The 20,669-nt window shown below is 46.3% G+C and overlaps 1 protein-coding gene across 1 annotated transcript; it reads right to left on the bottom strand.

The window, feature by feature from the left end:
- Positions 1 to 6,115: 6,115 nt before the first annotated feature.
- Positions 6,116 to 16,503, bottom strand: LOC146199154 (uncharacterized). The gene is made up of 3 exons (XM_084592061.1): positions 16,417 to 16,503; positions 12,778 to 12,918; positions 6,116 to 6,584 (listed from the first exon to the last, which is right to left on the bottom strand). Exons 1-3 carry the CDS (start codon positions 16,501 to 16,503, stop codon positions 6,216 to 6,218), a joined length of 597 nt encoding a protein of 198 aa, XP_084448187.1. The 3' UTR covers positions 6,116 to 6,215.
- Between the last annotated feature and the right edge of the window lie 4,166 nt (positions 16,504 to 20,669).

Below are 20,669 nucleotides of genomic sequence, written 5' to 3'. Positions count from 1 at the left end.
TTCTCTCTTTCCACTTTCACTCTCACCTACCTCCCTTCCCTTACAGCGCGGTTGAGGCGTCCACAGAAAACAAGTGAGACAGTTACCGCGCCTTTCCCTTCCTATAAATGAATCCTGCGGAATGGCGCATCTGGTCTCCATGGTAACAGCGCATGCGCACTGCAACTTTTTTTGAGGCACCGTAAGTGCGCGTAAGGTAGCGCAGTGTAGCTTTCGCTAAACAGCGGATTCAAAAGCGGCTGTTAAAGAGACAATCGCTGCAACATTCACAGCTTTCGCTTTATCACTAGATTCAATCTATGCTTAAGCCCTCAAAATTTTTCTTTTGATTCTAGAGACGCGACATCGACAAATATGGTTTTACTCTTAGGTTTCGTTTGGCTTATAGGGTTCGAGGCGTTGGTTTAACGTGCTACAGTGACTCGGGACATAAGAGACGCCGTAGTGAAGGGCTCTGGAAAATTCGACCACCTCGGGTTCTCTTACGTGCACTGACATCGCAAAGAACACGGTAGCCTTGACTTCGCTTCAATTTTTCCTGTTGCAATTAAAGATCTCTCCCCGCTTGATTCCGCTTTCATTTAAAAGCGGAAGCTGCGACAGGGAATCGATCCCCAATCTTTGATTACATCGGTTCCGTGCCTTAACCATTGCGCCGCCGCAATGGGGCACCTACAAAATTTCCGAAAACATCTGAATAATCCGCGCCTATCCGTAATTTCTATAATGGAAGGGGGAGTGTATGGTTGCAAACAGTTTTTGAACGTTCCCTTAGAGCATTGTCCGCATCGCTTATCCTTCAGCGTCTTCCAAAATATTCCGCAGTCTAGAAGATGCCTGTATTTTGAATTGGCTCTCCCTAGTGACGCCGCCGCGGTGGAGCTGTGGTAGATACCCGACTGCTGTGCCGGAGTTCTCAGATTCGATCCGGACCGCCGGAGGCTGCGTTTCGATGAAGGCGAAACGCAGATGCATCCGTGTGCCGTGCGACCTCAGTGCACATTAAAGATCTCCAGACTACGGCTCTTCTTTCTCTCTTTCCCCTTTCACTGTCATATTCCTCCCTTCCCTTACGGCGTGGTTCAAGTGTTCATGGAAAAAAGACTGACAGATACTGCTCTCTTCCCTTACTGTGAACCAATTATTTCTCCTTAATGAGGGGTCAATGGTCGACTGTGCGAGAAATATGAGTTGCGATTCTCAAAGGCTCAGTAATAAACTGAAGGCAGTGAAAAATATCTCGAGTGAAGCGGTTACCACATAAGCTTTGTGATCAAAGTTAACGGAAACGAAGGCACGCGAGCAGCACGACAGCCAGCATCAACTACTTGAAAGCCTGCTGAAATTTCTCATGTGTTGTCTCACGGATTCTCAAACAGCCTGTCGAAATTTCACGAATGGTAGGATTGGTCGTCACTCCTCGAAGCGAGCGACAGAATTAAAAACCACGAGGAAAATAAGACCAGACACAAAATTATGTGGGTACCGGGGCACATGGGGGTGGCAGCGAACCAAGAGGCTGACAGGATAGCTCGAGCAAAGCCGGTCGTGGCTCGAGCATACACTAGTTTCCGAGCATCCGATGGGTCCGCGGAACTTTTGCCAGCACCCAAGGCATACTCAGCCATACTAGAAAAATATAGAGGAAGAAGAATGCGATATCCCCCACCACACAGCTCTCTCGCCAGAGAGGAAGCTAGTCATATGAAGACAATTACAGACGGGTTCATACCCAAACCTACACATACTAAACAAAATGCACCCTACCATATACGCTGACAGATGTCCGTGGTGCGATGAAAAACCAAAGCTATATCACAGCACATGGGCCTGTCAAAACATAGATGTGGTCCCCAAAATTCGAAACCCGAGTGCGGAGCAATGGGAGACTGCTGTCCAGCGACCGCTGCGAAGACCAGCAAGGTCTCGTACAGCGAGCCCAAAGGGCGGCAGTATAGCCAGCGGAGCCCTGGACTGAGGGCAACCGACCATTGTGCAAAAGTGGACGAGGTCGACGGAGAAGATTCTTGTGGATTCAACAAGCAGACATCTCTGAAGAAGTCCAAAAACCGCTAAGTAATATAGGGCTAAATAAAGTTTTTCCTCCTCCTCCTCATGTGTTGCAAGTGAGCGTATCTTTTTCCCAGATTTTCGATAAGATGAAACGCGCATTGCACACGTGCTAGCCAGCAAGTCTTAGCCTGAACTTGTGAGTAGTAGTAGAAGACTTTATTGAGGCACTTAGGCGCCTAATACATCGATGGCCTGCTGGACGAGCAGGCGCTTTTGTCTCCACCCTCACCACCAAGCCAGTCCACCCTGGTCCAGATAGTATGAGAGGGGTTGGGAAAGAAACCCGATTGCAATGCAACTGGGCATGAAAATAGGCAGTGGGAAAGGCTGGCATAAGGGGAAGGACAGTTGGGGCATGATGGATCTTGACGGAATTTGTACAGATATAGCCGTGCAGGGGTTATGAGTGTATTCAGCTGTATCTGCCGAAGGACATGAGACTCCCGAATGAGAGATTAGGATGAGGGTTGGGGTAGAACTTCTGGTGTAAGCGAGCAGCACTGTAATATTCGCTGATGATGGCGCGAAGAGACAGTCTCAACCAGCCCTCGAAGGACCTTGGCCAGGGGATGAGCGGGGCCTGGTTACAAGTTTCACGAGCGGGCTGGTTTACCAGCTCACTGCCGTCAATCCACGCATCGGAGGAAGGCGGGGCAGGGCTGCAGCACAACAAGTGCGGTCTCGAGCTCCGTGGACAGATGATGTGTGAGTCTTTTAAATTGAGCGGCACGGATAGCAGCCTGGGAGTCAGTGTATATAATATACTGAGACACAGGCGGAAGAGAATGGAAACTTTGAATGACATGAATGATGGAGAGGACCTTAAGCGAGATAATGTCTGGACGGTGGAGAAAGGGTGCAGGGTGTGAGTGTGTGAGCGACAGGGGTAGATAGACGAGGATGAAAGAGGACCTGGCTTCCGGACCCGCGAGGAGCCACATAAGAGGCATCCGTATAAGCGACTCCATGGGTATTGAAGGGCGGACTATGATGAGGGGCAGCTGCATGTCGGCGGCCAGCATGCAGGACCGGCTGAAAGAGGAAGTTTACGGAGGTTAGTAGCCTCCGGAGGGGAAAGAGTTGGCAGAGAAATTGACTGGATGGGGGAAATGTTATCCTGGTTGAGAAGCCAGCGTCCATGAGCTCTGCTGAAGAGGCGAGCTATCTGTCGGTCGCGATGAAGGGAAAGAAGACTGCAAAGAGGATGAAAAAGCTTTGTGGCATAAAGCTTATCGGTGGAAGTGGCTATGGGAAGACAAAGAGCAGCTTTATAAAGTGAGAGAACTGTTGTCCCGCGCCAAGTTCATGGCGAACGCTGAAACAAGGGGAACGAGGATATAGCAAAATGAGAGATGTTTTCACCCGATTAAATGTGAACCTTGAAAAACCTTCTCGAAAGGTTTTTAGAATTATGTAGAACAATATTGGTTTCCTACAAGGCGTCAACAACTATGTGTTAAAATTAGTCTGAGCAAAAAAAAAAAAAATTCGTTTCGTGTATTGGATTGCCCAATGATTTTGTCTCTTTGGATAGCCACCATAAAGCTACTTCCGGCTGTATTGCTAGTACTTTTCCGTTGCTCCACCCTTTTCTTTACCTCAATTCTGCGTAGGAAATGGAGCTGTTTTCATTTGGTGAGCTTCTTTCTCTTTATTACTTCTTAACTGGACCAAATTTTACGCTTGAAGTTGCGAACCTAGTGAAATGTTCTGTGAACGACAGACACTTGAATGTCTTGAGTCTCATGACAGGTGGTCGATGCAGAAAACAGCTACGACAGTGTTAAACTTCTAATAAATTCCTTTCCTTCATGCGGTGAGGACAATCCGTATGTAATTGCAAAAAATTAAAAAAAACGGAGAGCACAATTTCACCATCTCATAATGTACACAGAATTTTGTACTCTATTAATCATTTTAGAACTTTACCTGCAATGTGCGACGCATTTATGGTGTGTAAATATTGAGTGATAGTGAGCAAAGGGCTCAAATTCAACACCTTTATTCCAGTCAAGCTCACATCAAAGAACAGCAGATATGCGGCGCTCACATTGTGGTACCCAGACTACATTAGAGAGTCTCACGTGAAATAAAGTACCTAGACACCATTAGCATACGCATCTGAAACAAAGAGAAAGTCAACAAGGACTAGGACACAGAGTGACCAGCGAGGACAACAAATGCAGAGAAAACATGCAACAATATAAAAAGGCAAGGGTAATGGGCTTTGATGTATAGGCTTTGGTGAAGCGCTTAATATATGAAAAGACAAACTCTCGAACACCTCCACTTCGAAGCATTTTACAGAGAGCCTTACATCGGTTATAAATTACAAAGGATTAATTATGCTGGCCTCATACATTAGTAGATATGTTCGTGCGTTACTGAATATGAACCTATAGAGTAAATTAACGTTAGTGGTGCGCTGAATTTTCCGGTCTGAGAGCACAAAATGTGGGTTCCGACCGTAGTTTAAAGAAAATCAGGAACACGGGACGTGGATTATGGAGAGGTGCTATCACAACGTGCTTAATGTGCGAAAATAAATAAGGACGTAATACTTGTGAAATTGGCGGAACCTCGAACCTCAATTCATTGAAACCTTTGTTCATAGCAAGTCTTTGGTCTTGCGGGCGTTAAGCACTGCGCAGTGAACGAGCTTGTTGATTAACACGAGGAAACTTTAGTGACACAAATTGCTCGGACATGTCATTGCCATCAATTAAATGCTCTAGAAAGATAAAAATAAACCGTCACCAAAAATATAGAACCATAGCGTGCAAGGATGCTTTGTACACTGTAATTAATTGTGTTCAGCGTTGTGTTTAGCAAACTTTTACCTCAAAAAAGGAGCGAACGTTCAGGCTGAGAGATGAGTTCTGTCGCTTATTTAACTATCACGTCCATGAATGGCACAACTATTTACTATATCAACTGTAAGAGTTTGTTTTCCTAGAAAGCAGAACTTGACGTAAATCCAGTGACATGTCCAGACGACGCAATCGAACTAAGGTTAGCCATGCTTCCATTTCGTCCCAAATGTTCTGCTCGCTATCGTCACGTAAATGTAAAAGCTGGTCATTTTGATTGGCTCGCGTGTCCTCTGCCTGCAATGCCAGGGTTTCATTTCTTATTTCCTTCTAGGGTAATGGATATTACCGTAATTTATATTAGGTCTAACCTTGTTTTGGAAATTGTGAACACCGTTCCTCTTTCCACCAGAAGTACAGGTGCGGACATAAGTTAACGGAGCACGCTTTTTCCTTCAAGTTAAAATCAGGCTTTCTGCACTGGAGACAAGAAAACAACATTTGTCCAAATGAAAGGGCACTGGCGTCTACTACCGGTTCGAGCATACCATGACTGCCAGTTTCAATTATGCAACGTGTGAAAACTTTTAGAAGGAAATGACGTGCTCCGTTTACTTGTGTCCGCACCGGTACATTACTAGCCTGCCTCGCACTGGTTTCGTTGACGTTGCCGGTCCTTTCTGAATATATACCTTGTCTGAGAGCGATCGCCGCGCCAGCGTTGCAGCCACACGCTTAACGTTCATACCAAGTCGATTGTTGCAAGGGACGAGGCGACAAAATTTAAGGACTCTGATAAACGCACTTCGGAACTAAACGCGACACACAACAAACACAAAACAACGCGGTAAACGTTAGGTATAGTCATGGCGAAAACATCGCACTGTACAGCTTCCACGCCTGCAGCAAATATCGTTGCAAATGGCTATGACAAAGAAAAACGAAACCTTTTCCTGAAAGCTAGCAATCGGCACAAACCACGGAGCTAGGAGAGCGGAACCGGTTCGGATGCAGAAACGTATTACTGCCCTTCTCAACGCTTACAAAAAAGATCACTGCCTGCGCCTCGTCCCACTCACCATATACGCTATTTACCTTTCAATGATTGCTCATTGCTTTCAGATAGCTATACCATGCTAGAACTGAAAAAATTTAAACATTAGACGTAAAGAGCCAGTGAAGTCGTCAACTCTTAGCAAGACTTCTGTCGCCATCTACAGGATGGGGGAAAATCTCTGATCCTCAAGCCAGAACGCGGCCCGTTTCGCTGCAGTTCAAGCCTACTGATCCGCACACCTCGGTCCGTGGTTCGCATTCGACTATTTCAGCTGCCTAGTAGCGTGACCCGTAACCGTGGTGGTGGTGGTGTCCGCCGAACGCGTACGCTGGTACGGTCAGCTTGGCGTACGTCGGTGCCACGAAGGCTGCGGCAGCCTTGACCACGGGACCGCTGACCACCGGGTTGGCATTGTAGACGGCGTCAGCGCTGGCGCCGGCCTTGGTACCCGGCTCGTTGGTCTCAATGGTTGTGCGGAAGCCTTGCGCGTCGGCGATGTAGTTGACCCGGCGGTACAGTCCGTTGGCGTCCGTGTAGCCGTACGAACCAGTCTTGACGTTGTTGGAGTCACTCTGCTCGTTGCGGAACTGCTTGTTGCCGTATTCGTCCACAGTGTCGTAGCCGAAAGTGTACGGCTGCGGCGGCTGCGCAATAAATTCGGAAAAGAAAATGAGCAGTTAGCATAATAAATCAAACACGAAAATGTAGTATGTAGGCGTTCTTTGAGGGGCAGTGCTTGCGAAGTTCACATAGGAACCAAGATTCATATTCAGGCAGATGACGCTGGCAATAGAGGAAATTTGTTTTCATCCCGATCTCACCTGAGGGAGATTTTATTGCGAAAGCAATACTACTCGCACTTTCAAGCCTTCGCGTGACCCGGCCGCAGTTGTGTCTTACCCACGTGACGCTGTGACGTCACATCCCACGTGACACACGGGCTGGCAGGAGCTACCAACTTGGGTCTCTCGTTTCACATGGGACGGTTATGTCAGAATCAGCCTGCTAGGACCCTGGCATTCACCTTATCCCTATAGGCCACTTAGGCCCGTTCATATGGGTTGGTTAAAGCGGGGCTATATATGTGGGCTGAGGAAGAAGAAGAACGCTCGCTCACCCGCAGCTAATGCTTTCGCTCAATATTTGGTTCAGCAGTGTTGAACCCTTGTACTTTTTGTTTTCAGAAATTTATCTTTAGGTTGTATGAATCCCATTTTCGGAAGTAAAACAGTTAACCACAGGCTGTCAGTTCCAAGCAGCCACACAGCAAATGACCACGGTGGCGGTCATATCTGTGAGGTAGCGGAGGGTGCTATGAATCATTCCAGACAAGGCCGCCATAAGGAAGTGAAGCTGGCAATGTTAAACACTAGAATCTTAATAGTAGGGATAGCTTTGCACAATTGCTAGAAGGTCTATAATTTATTGACTCAGATTTTACTGGGTTTTGTGAAAGCAGAACGACAAACGATATATAGCTAAGTTTCCTCTATAAGATTTAACCATTGGTTTAACGCCCTAATGAGACATCAGCGATGAAGGATGGCATAGATTAGGGCTTCAGCAGTTTCGACCACCTGTAATTGTTTAACATGCACTGACATGGCACAATAGATGGGGATCTTTCGCTTCACCTCCATCAAATCGCGGCCCCTGCGGCTGGGATTGAACCCGCGTTCTCGTGATCGCCATTCGAGCGCCCTAACCACTGATCCACCGGGGCGGGGTGCATATGCAGTACTAAAGAGCGGGTTCGTATGGGTTTAGGTGACAAGCGAGAACTACATGCAGAATTCAGTGTCAATAAGCCCATAGCTGGCTGCCTGCATATTGAGTTGAATATCATTAGTGAAAAGCGGGAGGTATTGTAATTAGGCTTAATGAGAAGAATAAGTTAATTGAAGGTGGTACAGATCTCCACGCCTGCTTCCAATCATAGATACCAGGTAATCGGAATTTTTTATGAAGATGTATAATCTGCAACAGGAGGAGGAAAAGAGAATATACTGGCGTGACTGGGTGTCTTCCATACCAAGGCAGTCAAATAGCAATCTGGCGATCAGGCCCAGCGAATTTACGGTATGAAATAATTTACCAGTAATGGATGCTTCAGCGAACAGAAGAGACAGAATGCAAAGACTAAAGATGAAATAGATTTCCTGTTCTGCGCTCCCCGTGCTATTGTTTGAGGTGTGGAGTTCGTCGAAAGGTTGCGATGTTGTGACCACAGGATGGTAAGATCTTAATTTTTATTTATTTATTTATATTTATTTAAGAAATAGTGCAGGCATATTACATGCCCAAGCAAGAGAGGTCGTTTACATCAGATGTCATGTAGTTCGAAAACAATAAAACAAACAATTTTACACAGCGATGAACTGATCAAAGAATACAATGCACAGTAGAACATATGACACTTCAATTTAGTCCTAACTTGTAGGGAAAAGGAAGAAAGTAGCAAGAAATAAACTCAGCACAGACTTAGCGATAAGAGGGAAAAAGAGAGAAATTTAGGAATGGTCACTGCCCAACAGACATACGGCTTTAGCCAAGGAGGATGACTTTTATGTTTAAGCAATGAGGGCATGATTTCAAACATGATTACCGTGTGCGGAGTAGAAGTAGGTGGTAGGATATCTAAGGAGACGTGAGGTCTAATTAAGAAATTATGGGGGACACTTATGATCCGCCGTCAGTGGCATAATGCAATAGCATAGGCTACTAGCTTCGCTTTTACCAAGCAGTATGAACGTACCTGCGTGACTAAGGGTTACGTAACGTGAATGTAATGGTCCTAAGAAGGCTGGTTCTGATATTACCCTTTCAAATGAAAGGAGATGCCCGATTTGGCAACTACTGCCAAACGTTATTTCATTTCATTCATTTCATTTATTAATACTGTCAGCCACCATAAGGGGCGCGACCACGTCAGCTGCCAGCTACCGTGTGCCAGCACCATGCTCCTGATCATTCGCTCACAATGCCAGCGCCTACGCCAGATTTTCGGTGAACGAGGTCTTTGACGCTATCGCGTTACAACGTCAAAGCTTGAAACCTCCAACCTAAGAGAGATAACAGAACTCGCAGAGCTATTAAGCTTAATCAATGAGGGTAGGGTAGGTGACATGATTAAGCCTAGTGGGAAGAAAATCAATCATGCTCTAAAGAAGCGAAATAACTTGAGAGTAGTTAGTAGACAGTCAAAAAAAGGGATATATATAGAAAAGCTCAGCGTAGCAGAACACTTTTATGGAGTCCTATATTGTAGTCGAAGTAACCAAGATGCTAATTAGAGAGGCAGTAGTGCAGCACAATTAGAAATTCCGCTGATAACGAAATAAGTAGAAACAGTTTTAGAAACAAGGAGAAGGGGAAAAGCAACCAGGGAGAATCCATTTATTTTATGCATAAGGCTTAACCTACCAAAGCTGCACAGGCTATGCAGAAAAGCGTAGTGGAGGATTCCGTAAATTTAGAGCGCTTGAAGTTCTTTAACTTGCACTACGATCACAAAATACACCGGCGCCTTCCTGTTCGCCTATATCGCAGAGCGGCTGCCGCGGCAGGGATTGAACGCGCGTCCTTGCCTTCAGCAGCCGAGCGCCCTACAAAATGAGCGACCGAGGCCGGGTGAATTACATAGCTGTAGATCTGTGGAAAGACGGTGAGGAGATCATTCTAGAAAAACTGCCCAAACTGCATACGCAATTGCCTCACTATCTGGCAGAGAATGCGCACAGAACGCTAACATTTTCTTAGTGTATACGAAAGAACATATCAGAGACTTAAATAGACAGAGAGAGAGAGAGAGCTAGAGAGAACTGTCCATTACCTGCTAGATGTTTACTAAGGTGATCGCTAATATTATCAAGACAATCTTAGAATTCAATCAACTAAACGACCTGGCGGGTTTTCATAAATGCGACTGACATTAAATCATATCGACACTATCTAGAAGACGATAAAAGAATGAGCTTAATATTTCCAACCCCTATATATAGCCTGAGTAGGTTGCGGTAAAGCATTTGACTCGATCTAATCCTGAGTCGTCCTGCAGTCATTGCAGAACCAGGGTATAAGAGCGCAGTGCGTGAAATATTGCAGATATTTATAGCGGTTGCTGGGCAAGCTTTAATTAGTCGCAATTAACTTAATAAAATCCTGATAAGTAATTCTGCTAGGCATGCTGGCACGATCATCCCAGTGCGATTCACTACTTGCAATAAGGGAGTAAGCACTGAATATTATCCACCCGCGCCGCCCCAATCAGTACAATATTTGATTCACTACTTGTATGCAAAAGCAATTGGAGACCCGAATGGGGCACAGGTAAGGGCAAACGTTTATAGACAGTATATTGGGTATCTGCGATCCGCTGATGAGAATAACCTCGTTAAGTAGCTCAGGCGACAACTTACAAAGCATCATAATGACTTTGAGAGGCAAAGCAGAACAGTTGGTATAAGAACTAGTATTCAAAAACTAAATCAGTTAACTGTCTCGAACGGGGATACCTGTTTACGATAACGAGGCGTTGTCAAAATTAAGTATACGAAATATGCATGGAAAGGGCGTGAAATGTGAATGCAAGATAAGCGCTGATCAGTAAGGATAGCGGGATGGACTCCAAGAGAAGGCAAGGGCAGCAAGGGGGCGGCATAAAGGTTGGTGGGCGAATGAATTTAGGAAGTCTATGTGCATTAGGGTAATAGGGAACCACAGCTAGCAGAAGACAGGGCACTTAAAGAGATATGGGAATGATCTTTACCGTGCAGTGGGTGTAATCAGGCTGACAACGATGATGATGATGATGACGATGACAGGGACTGCCTCGTCCCAAATGACGTTTTGAGAACAGTGTATTTCGTAACATTGAATAGTTTTACAGCATCTATGAGTTCTGTTTATTTTGGGCCACCATGTAAGGTGATTCCACCATGTAATGATTATTCTCCTCTCACCAACAGTTCTTCCTTAGCCGCATGGCCTATATCTCTGCTCATTTTATACCGATGCGTGGTTGCGGTTCATTACTGGAATGAAGCAGTCACAGAAACAATGCTCAGAGTCTATTCAACGTTAATGCATGGATATCTTTTTTTGTGCGCAAAGACGCCAGAAGCGATTCGCGTGCATATTTGTTGTGTCAGGACAACCTAAACACGGAGTATATGCTTTGGTGTGTGTCACACTGGTGCGATGCTGCTGGAGTATAAAAGGGAAAGTGAACACTAAACGTGGTGCACTGTACCGTTTGACATCAATGTATAAATTTATTTCAGGTCTTGCACTCTAGATATTCGCGCCTGCGCTACAGATCCCGTACCTGACCGCATTTATAATGCGCTTGGATAACATTTCATGTCTACGAGCTGCTAGATAGCAATAAACAGTAGCCACTTCCTCAAAAGCATACGAGTATAAAAGGTCGCACGGTTCCGCCTCCGTTCGTACGAGGGCAGGTCATGCACATATTCAGGCTAACTTGGAGGAATTGGCCGAAGGAGAGTAGGAAACAGTAATAAGCGAAGAATCAGAAGTTAGCGTCGACAGGTTACACGCTTTTGTGCGCAAACGAATGCATTTCTGCAGCCCCCGAGTACATCGCTTCAGTTGTGTACGAGGAAATTATATTCCCGTTTCAAATGTCACTGCTTAAATGTCATTTCTCTGTTTTGTGAACCAACTAAGCGGTGTGAAGCAATTGTAATTGAGTCGTTAAGCGGGCTACATATGTTAATTTGGGAATAAGGTTTCATCTGTTAAACTGGGCCATGATAGGAATTATGTGATTATGATTAGTTTAGAGTGCAATTTTTTCCCTACGGAAGATACACCGATTAGCGTGGGTAGCCTTCATCATAGCTCTAGGTGAAGTAACGCTGAAATGCGGTGCATTGACGGCCGTTAATTGCGCCAATAGAAGCCCGGAAAGAATAGCAGAGGTCTTACATGGGTAAGCCTAGCATGCCATTCTAAAATGATAGTTGAGGTAGCATATCTTAGTACTTTGTAGATGTAAATGACGTCGTGCCTCTTTTCTTGCCATCACCTGCCAGATCGAGAACACTCGTGAGGAGGACCGTGGTGTATGTTGCCCAAGATTAAATGAGCTACATATAAGTAAGGTCCCACTTCAACCACACCTTGTGAATGTACTGTGTGACCTAGGAGCTATGTGTCTAACTCCGGATCCAAGAGACTTTGAAGGCTAAATCCTAATCCCACCCTCCTACCGTATTAGCAACACGCGTTTTGGCAGCCTCTGCCAATATAGCTAGGCGCTGACACGCTGAGCCGTTTAGAGCTCGTGAAGTGGTGCTTTGATCAAAATTCTTTAACCGCATTATTTACACGGTGGCGAAAAGGTGTGTTGCGTGAAGTGCAACTTTTGATTTTGCTCGTTTTCGGCATTAAGTGCTCATTGTTCACGCTCAATACGAACGGCATACAAACAAGTTCATGTTTGCCTAGATTTCAGTTCAAGCGTTGGAGGTCGGACCCGCTACTCAAGAGAGGAACGTGTCTTGCTGCATGGTGTTATTGACATCTGTTCCGAAGGTATAGTAGCAATTTTCAACTATAAGTTATGCCACCTGTGTTAGCTTCTCCTCTTTAATAGTTAGTTTTGAGAAAATAGCTTATTGTCTTCAACATCCGCGTAATCTATTAAGCCTACGGTCTGCTTAGCCTTAGAGCGCATTTGATAGAGATCTGGGCTCGCTAAAAATGCAGCCCACTTATGTATACCCTGAGGTCTGTTTAAGTCCTCACTTGGAAGAAAACTGATGGCCAAGCCTATACTGGTGCAGAATGTATATAATGTACCAGACTTACGTAGACAGGTTCGGCGAAGCCGACCTTGGAGACCACAGGCGCAGCTGCTGCGGCAAAAACGGGTCCACCGAATCCCCCGTGGCCGAAGCCGGGGCGCAGGAAGCCGCCGTAGGCAGTCGCAGCCATGCTCAGGAGAATTAGCTGAGGAGAGACCAAGACACCAGAATTGCCGGTTTCGATTCTACTTCAGCGAGACCTGAATGATTATTGCGAAACAAGAAAGTAATGTCATGCCAATGTACAGCCTTTGTCAAAATTTTAGAGTTCAGGGGGCCCGCTTCGAAGCAGTGCAGTTTCGCTCGTTTAGCATTCATAGAAACCCTTCCCTTTGGGGAGTACAGGACAAAACATCGTACTATCAGGAGACTTGGAACACTGGGAATGCATTACAAGCCAAACGGTGTGGCTCAAAATCAAACACCCTGAGCTCTAAACTTTTGACAAAAACTGCCCATGTTTGTTCACTTTAAGTGGATGTGTCGCAGGCATTTGTGTCTATCCTTTTGTTTCGCGTCCATATTTAGAGTACTGCATAACTATTCAAGTATAACTGAAAGTGTCGGGTATCTCGGCAACAATTTTATTTATATTTAAATTACGGTCTTCGAGATACAAAGGCGTCTTTGTGCTGCTTAGCGCGACCAACACCTGCGGACGTCAGAAAGCAGGTGGATCAAGTTAACAAGTACGCTGCTGGAAGAATTGTATAAGTCAGCGTCTTAATTAATATTTAGTAATTGTACATGACTGCCGCAAGATATTTCTAATTAGTCGATGGTTACAGCAAGATACATTAGTATAACGAAAAACAGCCTTCTTCCTGGCACTCTGGTACAATGATACTCTCATACTCTCATAACCTCATACGCTCACGCTCGGAACCAAAGCCGTGAACGTGAGGAGCGCAAGCTCCCACGGCGAGTTTAGCTATCACATTTGCGCGCTACATGATCATTTCTTCCCTTTACGCGATTAACGCGTTAACATGAATGTGAGTTCTACTCGATGGATCATGCTATTGGATGAACTTACTTCAGTAATATAGGCCAAGTGCCTATAGCAAGATGGTTTTCATGCAGGCTTTAATTTAGTGTTAGAATTGATGCTTGGGCGAGTTGGTATGCCATTTTGAAGAAGAACAGCGCGACTTAGCCAAGGACGCAAGGAAGTGGCTTCCTTTCGGCTTTGTCTAAGTAGCGCTGTTCTTCTTCCTAAAAACAAAATATTTTAGTGGACAGCCCAACGAACTTAATGGACTAATACAAATAGGATGGCACGGAAGGGTTTTCGTTCTTGGATCCTACTCGTTGTATCTAGCCCGCTATGTTCTTTGCGCTATTTGTAAAAATCATGCAAGACCAACCAAACCAGCAGTAATTGTAGCTTGAATTCAATCCTGGTGCCATCCACATTTCCCGCAGGAACAAGTGGAAGAAATGGCATATTCGAGTTTGCATTAATCCGGCCTTTTCAGAGAAAAACTAGTCATTCTATTGCAGCCTGACTACCACTCTTGGTCCGCAATATTTTCTTTCGTAGCCCGCTCAGTGTTACTTCCTGCTGCCGGCCCCACATTCTCCCTCGTCCGGGTTTTTATTTTTCCTCGCAGCAGCTTTGATAACCTTAGCGGTTAACGAACTACTAAAGTGCCATCTTTCAATTGGTCATGTTCTTTAAACTCTACTTCCGCGGGTTTTCGCGCCACGGTTGAAGGCACTTCGTACAGTAACGCGGGCTCCTTTAAAAAGAACCATGAAGTGTAATGGTGAACATTAAGGAGCACAGTAGAAAAGCTCTCGGGCTTTTGGAAAGTACCGTCAGGAATCTGTGCACTGTTTTAATGATGCACTTGATACCTGCACCACTGGCCTGATACCTCTTGTGGATTGTACAACTGGATGCAAGCTTTCTACCGGCCACCGATAAACTGTAGGCAATGAATGGACTGTAATTTCGTGCTTGTTAAATTCTTCAACAAGAATTGAAAAAAAAAAAAAAAAAAAAAAAGAAACCAAGGCCCGGACACATACGTGTTTCACATTAATCGAAATGAGGTGACCGCGGACGAAATCCTACTTTGAATCTGATGTCCAGCAGCAGATAGTTATGGCCATTGCCGTCATAGTGCATACACTGCGCAATGCAGGTTTCGCGGTCTTTTAACCGAGACAACAGCATTGCTCACAGAAACTGACATCATTACAAAAATAATTTTTTTTTTTTTACGTGCCTACTCCTATTTAGAAAAGGCCTGATACTTTCTATTCCTTCACTTAAGTTTTTATCAGGCAGTGTCGTGATATAAACACTTTGGCGGCGTAGAGGGTACCAAAAGGTATGAAAAACGTATGCTATTTAGGTATATTTTCCATAGATTGAAGGAATGCTCTAACACGCTGAGGCTGTAATCAAAATAGCAAATTATATTGTTAAACATACTGAAAAAGGTTGCGCACAGACACAGGACAAGTCGCGAAAGACAGGGACACACTGAGCTAAAATGGTACACTTCATAGATTGCATAGCGTGTCAGTTTTTAGCGGTAAGGGTCCTGAGTGCGCCAGCATTTGAAGCCATTAATCACTCCCTACGCACGGTTTCGATCTTCTTGAAGAAATAAGAACACTGCGGGCAGCAGAAATAACCTGCATGCAGAAGCCGTTGTATAGCTATATGTTGAAAATGTAATTTGTTAATGACTGCAATCAACTCGCTTCTATCCTATTCGGCTGTCTTTTCAACTAGCTTCGAGGAGGCTGCACAAGAAACTTTCTGGAGCATAAAAAACAATCGGCCCTCGTTAAGGAGCCACTCCTAATACGTACACCCTTTAGGGCCCTTTGCGGAGAACTTCCTGACACGCGTGAAGTGCTTCATAGGATACGCGTCTGATATTACTCCTATGGGCGTGGTTTCCTCATCGAGCACAAGGAACCGCTGTTTCGCTTTCCTCCTTAATTGTTCGCTAGAATAAATAACAAATGAACCGTTTGCTTGGCTATATTTCCCACAAATGGTGCTTTTGCTTTCTCACATAAAAATTTAGCCAATGACGAGAGAAATATGAAAGGACTGTCGGAAGATGGCCAAATCTCAAGCTGGTAAATCACCGACGCCGATACTTGATGGCGGGTACACATCCACCAGCGGCGCACGACGCATAATCCGAGTTGGGCCCAGTGCGGTCGCCGAGGTGCCGTCCCTCACCTTAGCGTACATCGTAGCACTTGTATTTGGTGTGGCGTTACTTCCGCAGATGAAGGTACGCAGTTGCCGATGTGGCTGGTCGGATCCTTCCCAGGCGGGCAGCTCGCGATCGCTCACAGGGTGTAAAGAGGAGAGGTGCTCGTCGTGTCTGTGTGTGTGTGACGGGTGGCGGGACCAGGCCCTTGGTTTTATACCCCGTGTGAATCACAGGGACTGTCCTAGTTCTGAGGAAAACACCCTTCTTTTACTTTCTCTCTTTCTCGCACCTTCGCTGCTCCTCCACCCTCCCACCTCCTTCCTGCCTACCCGTTATTCGCACGTGTCCGCTTTGTTGAGCCCGGTGGAAGGAGATAAAGGGGGGGGGGGATTGAGGGGTGGAGGGGTCACTCATCTCACACTCGTAGCCCCCCTCCATCCCCCTCATGCGCTCACGTCACGACGACAGAGCCACGAGCTCGCTTTCTCTTCTTCCCAGAGTCGCGGATGGTCATCAAGCCTCTCTCCCTCTTTCCGCGCCATTGCCGCTTCCTCCCCCACCGGTCAGGACAAGAAGCTGTGTTTGCTTTGTGCGCTGAACCGAGCGGACCCGCCGCAGTTCCGCTCGCCCGGTTTGCCTGACGTGCGCCGTATGAGGAGGAAGAGGACGAGGAGGCTGGGGATGAAATGGTTCAGAGAACGCTCACCCCCTCGAATCGCGCCTCATCTGCGAGTCGGCATCTTCCACGTGCTGCGTGTGTCCTGCATACCCAACGCAGCTGCTGGTCGCCGCTGCCGTCGACGTTACCAAAGAGCAGCGGCGGCACTGAGGCCTTTCGCCACTGCCACCGCTACCCTGCGGAGGACGCAGGTTCGTCCAACTCCCGGTGCCCTGCTGCCCTGTCGGTACTGCGTGTCCGTGCGCCTAAGCCTCCCACGATGGCCGAAATTGCTCGAGAGTAATTGTGCCGGGCTTTGATTGCCCGCTACTGTTCGGAATATGTGTGCTGGGTCGCTTAACAAAAGAATAAAAAATGCTCAAAGAGGGTGCAGAAACAAACAGCCGTAACGCTCATTACACCAATCGCGCAGCAAACTACGTGGCCTGGGTAAGTAGGAGGAACAGTGGGTGCTGAACGGTAATGTGTCGTATAACATGTGTTTCGCAATGCACTGAGTTTCAGACGGATCGGGGAGAAGGCAAGCGCTGTAAGGAAAGTTACACGCCCCCGACAGTCTTTGTACCCGGCGCAATAAAGCCCATGATGCAGTTTTACTTGCTGACATTGGCCAACGATGTATGTAACTTTATGGCAGCACTTCGCAACACTCGACCCGTGCATCTTTGCTGTTGAGAGCGCACTCAGAGACAAGAAAAACGTTATGGGACGATCATTACTTTGATTGACTGGAAATGCATTGGGATTGTTCCTTTTGTCTATACCATACACACGCGACACGATGTTCTATTTGTACTCCACGCACATGCAAGTTATGACGAGTGCTTTGTACAACACTAATTACACTCGATAACTTCTTTATACTATGCACTCACACACGCCACGACAACGGCTTTGTAACGCACCCGTATGACATGACGATTGATTACAGACTACAGAAGTTTCACTCGTATACCGTTTTATTTCCATTTCGAGGCGGTTCTTGCCGTACGTTACCTCAGTATAACTACTCTTAACATGCAAATGATTAGCCCCTCGGGTGTGTAGTTGTGCAGGTAATTTGTCGACATAATCGTTTGGCTTCAGCATCTTTCTCGACGACGGCGCTGCTTATCTGCTTTATCAACGTGCTTCTGCTAACGGCTTGGTGCCACTGTAAGCGAACGCCACTGCCGCTCTTCCTCTCTGTCTTCGTCATACCGTGTTCGCACAGCCTTGGCTTTTCTACGTCGACGGTTTTTGCCCACAAAACTTGGAGATGGAACAGCAGCTATCCTTCATTTTACGATAGCAGTGTACTCCTGACGCACAACGGTGTGCGCTAAACGAGTCTTTACTTTTTAGAACTTTGGCTAGCACGTCCAATTCCCTGCATGCTCTGGCGTTTGTAAGCGGTCGTATAAAACTTCCCACATGTCTGAACCTGAACTTTAACGAGCCGGGCGCAATCGCTCTCGCATACATCGAAAACACGCACACTCCATTCAAATCACACGTGCACTGCACCGTTGCTGAGATAATCGCTAAAGCGCATGCGCGCATGGCGTCTAGTAATAGCAGTATAGGGCAGCGCAATACCATGACGCTTTTCTAAACTTCCTTATTATTTTACTGAGAATTAAACTGCAGGTTTTGTTCGGGTCTGTTCGCTCTACAGAAGGGTGTGAGGCGGCTAGATCAGATTAGCATATAATAAGAAGCGACCGAGAGCGCCAATCCAGTTGCTTGTTTCTTTATTTTTCCTTGTTTGTTCAAGTTATTTCGCTGCGCTCTATATAAATAACAATTAATGGTCATGACGCACTTCGTTGGAAACAACTCCGGAATGTTTTTCTTTTTTTTTTCTAATTATCCTTCTCTGACTAATTATCCTTCACTGAAGTAACTGCGCATTAGCATCCTTCATTTCATCTCCGTTTAAGTGCGGTCACCGCAGCCAAGTTGAACGAGTGATCGCGTTTTAGGGAGGAGAATATGCCACAGCTATGCAGATATATTTATGTCTCTTAATGTGGGCTCTTGACTTTGCTTTTATCCGCGTAGAAGGAGAAATAAGCGACGTGCTTTGAAGCGACTGTGAGCATGACAGCTGGAGTGAATGAACACATCGCGTCGCAAACGACAGTGGTTTTTTTGTGTATGTGGAAAAAAATACTTGGAAGGACTGAACTAAAGGGAATCGAGGAGGGGTAGCTCCCGATCCTTTGTTGCTTTCGTTTGCGATCCCTCACGATATGAACCTACTTGTGCAGCGAGGCAACAAATTCTCCTCGATTGAATTAGGTAAAATGACCTCATTGCCAGCATTTCTTGCACTAATACAGGAACTTTCAGATGTGTTCGCAGTGACAGTTATGAACGACATCCCCTCTCTCTTCAAATTTACTACCCTCACATCCATCATGATTTCAGAAATATTTTCCCCGTGGTCATCGATGCACTGAGAACATCGCAGCCAGCCAACGCCTGTATTGTTCCCTTCGTGCATGGATGATAGCGGCGCGTCGTCCAAACACAAAGGTATGACGGCTGAAGCAAATGCTCGAAGGGCAGCTCGAAGAACGGGCACACGGAGCTTCGATTTGCATACAAGCTCGGTGAGCACGCTTTATTGTTTCCCGCAGACCTCGCCCATCGTTTCTCGAGTATTATTCACTGAACCACCTATGCGCATCGCGATAAAATGCCGCACTTGCAGTGATAAGGAAGGAACATGGTGTTACCAACGGAGCGACAAGAATCGGCGACGCCTTGCATTATCGCTTCCCATTGTTCGTGCGGCCGCCTTGGCAAGCGTCATCCCCCTGCCTGGAGGGTGGATCCACACCGCCATGGGCACGCAGTAAACAGAGTGCATGTCACCGAGAGACCTTCGTCGTATTGTTATGAAGATACATGATGCCACGATGTGGCGCTGCTTGCGGTAATAGTGGATGTCGTTGAAGTTCGCTCGTTACAAGCCGGCTCTCTTTGTGGTGGCTTGTACGCTTAAGCACAAGCGTTCCATACGTACGAGCACAGCGGGGGGCACAGGCGATCGCCGGACTTGCAACAGAGAGCTGGGATCGCGTTATGTTTTCGGTTGGTTGGGCCAGCCAATACATCCATGGGGACGAAAAATCTTGTTTGGGCCCTTCATATTAATTCCCTAAAGACCTTGCGCATCCATGCTTTTGATCTAGGTAGCTAGGTAGGTCTAGGGCACAATAAAGTGTTCTACTTAGCCCTCTCTCGTAACATGATGGGCCTGGCAAGCACTAGACCTGCAGACGTGTCAGGGTCCCAGATTGGCATCTCTGATGCAGTGCATCCTAGACGTTTAGAGCTCTGTAGCTCATTAACATATTCTCTCTCTTGTGTTATAGTTATCTCTTGGACTCTCCCTTCCCCTCTCTCCATCTGTCCCTCGCTCCCCTCCCTCTCTCTCTACAAAGAGGTACAGTTGCCGGAATTTTTAGATGACTAATTATACTAACTCTTAAGCAAGCTACACTGCGTTGTAGCTGAAGATGTTGAGCTCATGTCGAGTGCAAGATATTCAAGGAATAGGCGATTAAGTACATGTCCTAGTATACGTTTAAAACTCAAGTAACAAACAACGTTGGTTGCATCATCTTTCAACATGCATCTTCCTGATACGTGCTATGGCTTCCTTTTACTCGTTCTATCCTTTACACAATACAAAACCGAATATAAGTTAATGTAAATGTGTTTATGTTATGTATTTGCTTTCGCATAGAGTATGCACAAGGTTATCGAATTGTTTGCCAGTCCAAATTGAATACCGACCTTGCTAATCAGCAGTGTTAATGTACAGCATTGTCTGGCGAGCAACGCTTCGCGGGCGTCGGCGATGCATCTTAACTATCCATTATGCACTGTTACGCGTTCGACCTGACGCGTCCGACGCCCGAGCGAGGTCATCGCGCTTCGTATTCCTGAGACGGCCGCTCACTGCCCGCTGCGGCGGCCAGGTACGTACGCTAGTGCGTCCCCCATCCTGCATGAACACGGCGTGGGAAACGGCCG

This window comes from Amblyomma maculatum, chromosome 2 (assembly GCF_055883805.1).
Source record: "Amblyomma maculatum isolate TAMU_Amacu chromosome 2, ASM5588380v1, whole genome shotgun sequence".
NCBI lineage: Eukaryota > Metazoa > Arthropoda > Arachnida > Ixodida > Ixodidae > Amblyomma > Amblyomma maculatum.
The sequence above is the reverse complement of the archived record's forward strand: the minus strand, read 5'-3'. Positions and strand labels throughout refer to the sequence as shown.

What these genes read in the sequence shown, in the direction of transcription:
- LOC146199154 (XM_084592061.1), bottom strand. Translation starts at nt 16,503, where the DNA reads ATGGCGCGGAAAGAGGGAGAGAGGCTTGATGACCATCCGCGACTCTGG. An exon ending in CGTGGCTCTGTCGTCGTGAC is followed by an intron (nt 12,919 to 16,416) that starts GTGAGCGCATGA and finishes GTCTCTCCTCAG; the next exon opens with CTAATTCTCCTGAGCATGGC. An exon ending in GCTTCGCCGAACCTGTCTAC is followed by an intron (nt 6,585 to 12,777) that starts GTAAGTCTGGTA and finishes TTTATTGCGCAG; the next exon opens with CCGCCGCAGCCGTACACTTT.